General features: G+C 41.3%; 1 protein-coding gene across 1 annotated transcript; it reads right to left on the reverse strand.

Annotated features, from left to right (window-relative positions):
* Positions 1-3,634: 3,634 nt before the first annotated feature.
* Positions 3,635-4,972, reverse strand: LOC107096452 (transcription factor jun-D-like). Its single transcript, XM_015393114.1, has one exon. It carries the CDS (start codon positions 4,755-4,757, stop codon positions 3,933-3,935), a length of 825 nt encoding a protein of 274 aa, XP_015248600.1. The 5' UTR covers positions 4,758-4,972; the 3' UTR covers positions 3,635-3,932.
* Between the last annotated feature and the right edge of the window lie 209 nt (positions 4,973-5,181).

Raw genomic sequence — 5,181 nt, forward strand, 5'->3', positions numbered from 1 at the left:
TGATAAATGTTTCACTAGTCTAAATGTAAACAAAAAATAAAGTTATTTACGAATGAAAAAGAAAACATGAAGAGTTAATGGAGGCTGCATTGCATGCGCTTCATGTGATCACGGCTGCTGATGACTGAGTGGATGAACGGGTGAAGGGGCGCCCTGACCCACGGAGTGTTTTCAGTCGGCACTACTGGAGCCCATAGCTGTCGCCTCCTTCTACCTCCAGGTTGGATCCGCTCCATCTGGGTCTGGTTTGTTTTTCTGAACATGTTAAATGTCACATCGCAACTCGTCGTTTCTGTTGCTCGTTTTAAGATCTTCACTACCAACCTTTTCCAACTTGTGTACAAAAACTGAGCTGGATTATTTATTTTTGTGTTATTTATGACTTAAGTTATTATTTGTAGTATTTATTTACCTTTTTTCTGTATATTTTGAAAAAAGCTGTTTGTCAGTATTCAGTACCCAGAGTGAAGTGTGGGATGAATCCGTTAAAACATTCCAGGGTGAGGACTCCTTATCTCGCTCACGTAGCTGCAGTGAGGAGTTTGTTTGTCTTTGATATCAGCTTTGCTACAACTTTTATTTATTTATGTTTTTTACTCTGCATATGACTGTAACACAAGAACCAAGGAGCAGAAAGCAACTGAATAAATCAATGTTTTCAGGAGGATTATTTTTTTTATCTGTTAGGTTAACGGAATATTCTAAACTCTTCGTCCAAAAGGGATTTTCTCTGTTTTGGTTCCCTTCTTACTTGTTTACTGTTGTTTATTTTGTTGTTTTTTTGTTAATTTATGTTATTTTGCTACAATAATTTCCTCCTCTTCCCTCCTTCCATGGCAGCATTCCCAACTGTAAATAGGAACATCCTTCCTGTCAGATATTAGTTGTGTGAATTGTGCTGTAATTCTGTAATACCAGGCTTACTCAAATAAGGAATCAATAAAATGTTATAAAAGCTGGACTTCTGTGCTGCTTATGTCATCACTTACAGGGATTGCTGAGCTTTGTTCTTTTTTTTTTCTTTTAGATTGTTTAATCTGGTGGGGGAGGAAAAAGAGACAGCTGATGCAAAACTAAATAACAGCTTAAACAGTATGGAGCTAAATTAGAGCCGCAGTTTGTTTCCAAGCAAAAAAAATTAAAATTAAAAAAAAGAATAAAATTGAATCTGAAAAGTGATTTAAAACTTAAATGTTTTTAACCATTTTAGTTTAAGGTTTGTTTTTTCAAACTATCGACCCCTCCATCTGGGGGCGGGACTTAATTTACCTGCGGTGTAAAATAAAGACTGACAGCTTAGGTGCCTGGGCAAAATATTCCCCCCACTTTTATAATGAGGAGCTTTGGTAAATAAACAATTCTTCAAAATAGCAGTCAATGTGTATGTGAATGGTTTTAGTAAAATAACATGCTTTACTGATCTAAACTGTTCGTCAAAACATGATGTAAAACCCATTGTATATATATATATATATATATATATATATATATATATATGGAGTAAATTATGTTCCATTATTGCTGCAAAGAATATAATTTGCAAATGGAAAGAAAAATTAAATGTCATCACTTACAGGGATTGTTGAGCTTTGTTCTTTTTTTTTTCTTTAAGATTGTTTATCTGGTGGGGGAGGAAAAAGAAACGGCTGATGCAAAACTAAATAACAGCTTAGACAGTATGGAGCTAAATTAGAGCCGCAGTTTGTTTCTAAGCAAAAATATTTAGATTAAAAAAAAATTTAATTGAATCTGAAAAGTTATTTAAAATTGAAAAGAAATGTTTTTAAACATTTTAGTTTAAGATTTGTTTTTTCAAACTACTGACCCCTCCATCTGGGGGCGGGCCTTAATTTACATGGGGTGTAAAATAAAGACTGACAGCTTAGGTGCCTGGACAAAATATTCCCCCCACTTTTATAATGAGGAACTTTGAGAAATAAACATTTCTTTAAAATATCATCCTATGTGTATGTAAATGGTTTTAGTAAAATAACATGCTTTACTGATCTAAACTGTTCGTCAAAACATGATGTTAAACCTATTGGATAAATTATATGAAGTGAATTATGTTCCATTATTGCTGCAAAGAATATAATCAAAAAAGTTTGGTTTTAATTTATATCTTTGGATTGATTTTTACATCTTGAATTCTTTTAAAGTGGGTCTCAGATCAGATTCTTTTCACTTCTGGGGTGACGCTTGAAGATGCATTTCTTTTAGTCTCCATGGACGTTTGCAACATTTTTATCGGTCAAGACCGAGCAAAGAGAAGGTGACTGTAAAATCCACTTTGAAAAGGGTGCAATTTGTAAACCTCAATCTTGTAAAGAACAATAAGCTATTTTGAAAATATTAAGTTATTATAAAGTTTCAAACCATACATTTAAAGTCACTCTCAGTACAATTTTTTTAATAAGAGCTTGTTTTAAGTCTCTTTACTTGCTTTTTTTTTTTCCATTTAAAACACATTCTACGCCTGCAACAATAATGCAACAAAAGTCACTCCATATGGAACTTGGAAGACCAGTGTGTCAATAAAGGCAATAATCGCTGCAGCCAGCAGAGGGCAGCAAATACAAAGTCCAGCTGTCTTTTCTTCTTGATCAGCTGTAGTTTTGGTCAGCAGAAGTGAAACACTGCTACTAAAATCTAACTTTACTGACTCGCAGGACGCAGAAGGTTAAATAATGTAGTGAATTTAATAGATGTCAGAAGGTCACTGTAGTCCAATACAAATGTAGACAGGCTTTCAGTTTATACACATTCATAAAAGTATGGAGATCTGAGCAGCAGTCCCAACACTGAAGGATACAAGGATTACTGTCAACATTAAACACTCAACAGGTTTTCGTTTTACCCGATAAAGAAGAAATAAGACTACATGTTTCAGTAAATAAAATATACTTATTTGTTAAGTGCTTGTAAACAAGATATTTTACATTGTAGATGGCAGCACTTGGTGAAACCCTGGGATCTGTTCGCGCTATAGCTTGAGACTATCCGGCTTCCGTAGAGGCTTGCTACATGGCTTTTTTTTTTAAAGTTTAGTAAACATAAAAAAAGTCATTTCCTGGTGAATCCAGACAGATATTTCCAGAAGGCAATAATTGCTGCAGCCAGCAGAGGGCAGCAAATACAAAGTCCAGCTGACTTTTCTACTTCTTGATCGGCTTGTAGTTTTGTTGAAACCCTGGGATCTGTTCGCACCAGTGGCGGTTCTAGACCAAATATGCCAGGGGGCCAACGTTGTTTTCATGGGGGCCCAGAAAAGCATGAAATAAAAAAAAAAACAGGGTTAGCGATTTAAATATATTAAGATAGCTGCATGAAGTGAAATTTCTATTCTTCAATTAGGTTTAAATAAAATTATATGTCTTATTAGATCAATAGACATTCATAATATAGGAATTTTACATATTTTTGACATAATTTAAGTTTTTTTATATAAATTCTGAATTAGAACTCCAGAAAAAAAAATGATAATTTTTTTTTTATTTGTTTTGGGAAAAAAAAACATTTAGCAGATAAAAACTGGGATCCTATCTCAATGCCACTGAAGCCATCACCTCCTTGTTTTAAATAATTGGTAAAACAGAATTTGTAAAGAAAAAAATGAAATAGATCCAAAGGACCTATCAGTAACCATGTCTGTTCCAGGGCATATCATCATTAGAATTTCTTTGAGTATTATGTATTCAATACAGGGGCACTGGCCCCCGTTGGCCCCTGTCTAGAACCGCCCATGGTTCGCGCTATAGCTTGAAACTGTCCGGCTTCCGTAGAGGCTTGCTACATGGCTTTTTTTGATAGTTTAGTAAATAAAAAAAGTCATTTCCTGGTGAATCCAGGCTGATATTTCCAGGAGATAAGGTCAGGATGAGCGCGCATGCGCAGTAGGAGTCTGTGATGTGGGCAATAGAGCTGATCCCAGGTCAGTACGCCTGGACCTGGTTCGGGAGAAGCTGGCAGCCGCTGCTCACATGGCTCATCACCTTCTGCTTGAGCTGGGCCACCTGCTCCCTCAGCACGCTGGCCGTGGAGGCCAGCTCGGTGTTCTGCGTCTTCAGGGTTTTCACCTTCTCCTCCAGCCGGGAGATCCGCTCCAGCTTCCTCTTGCGGCACTTGGACGCGGCGATCCTGTTGCGCAGCTTCTTGCGCTCCGCCTTGATGCGCTCCTGGTTGTCCATGTCGATGGGAGACAGCGGGGGGCTGTCCCCGCAGCTCTGCATGTCCGGCACCGTCTGAGGCTCGTCCTTCATGCCGCCGCCGGACTGCTGGAGCCGCGACAGCGCGGCCGCGTGGGTCGGCGGCGGGAAGGGGAGCGTGTCCGTGGGGAAGTGGACGGCGGCGCCCAGCGGAGCCCCATAGCCGTTCAGGGTGGTGTAGACGGGCAGGTCGGAGGGTTGGATCCCCGCGGCGCCGGGCGGTCCGAGGAGCTCCAGCCGCTCCTGGGACGCGTCGCTCAGCTGGTTCTGCTTGTGGAGATCCTCCAGCGCCTTGACGAAGCCTTCCGCGAATTCCTGCTCCTCACTGGCCGACTTGGGAAACATGAAGTGGGAGTTGGGGTGGGACTGGATGATCAGACGCTCCAGGTCCGGGGAGGCCAGTTTTAAAAGTCCCAAATCCTGCGAGTTTATAATCCCCGCGTCCCGGAGTGGGTTCGCCTTCTGCTCCGCGCTCTGCTCCTCCGGATTCAGGCTGATCTCCTTTTTCATCATCTTGTTCGCCGCTGGGACCGGGTAGAGGCTCGCTTCCATTCTACAGCCTCACATGAGGGGCTGCGGGGCGCGTCATCCCAAACAGGAAACGGCGGGGATGCTCAGGTGTGGCGCCTCTGCGGGTCTGGTGCGTCTCCTCCGCGTACCTGTGACATTGTCTTCTCCCTGTGGCACGTCCGCTATGCGCAGCGCCAGAACTGGCCTCGGTTCTACCCCCAAAAATTCCATTATGTCACCGCAGCGCGCGCAGATTGGCCCGAAACGATCCGGGTTTCCGCTTTCATTTGAATAAGGGGCCGAGCCGGTTTCTGTTGCCATGGAGACCGCTGGGTAAACTACAAACAGTGCAATGCATTGTGGTTTGATGTCATATCGTTAAAAAAACGCAGGGTGGCCTGGAGGAGAACTGGGCGGGGAAGGTGTGAGAGCCAAAGGCCTTGGAAAGAAAGAAGAAAGAAAAAAT

The sequence above is a fragment of the Cyprinodon variegatus genome, unplaced genomic scaffold (genome assembly GCF_000732505.1).
Source record: "Cyprinodon variegatus isolate N-32 unplaced genomic scaffold, C_variegatus-1.0 Scaffold625, whole genome shotgun sequence".
NCBI lineage: Eukaryota > Metazoa > Chordata > Actinopteri > Cyprinodontiformes > Cyprinodontidae > Cyprinodon > Cyprinodon variegatus.

What these genes read in the sequence shown, in the direction of transcription:
- LOC107096452 (XM_015393114.1), bottom strand. Translation starts at nt 4,757, where the DNA reads ATGGAAGCGAGCCTCTACCCGGTCCCAGCGGCGAACAAGATGATGAAA.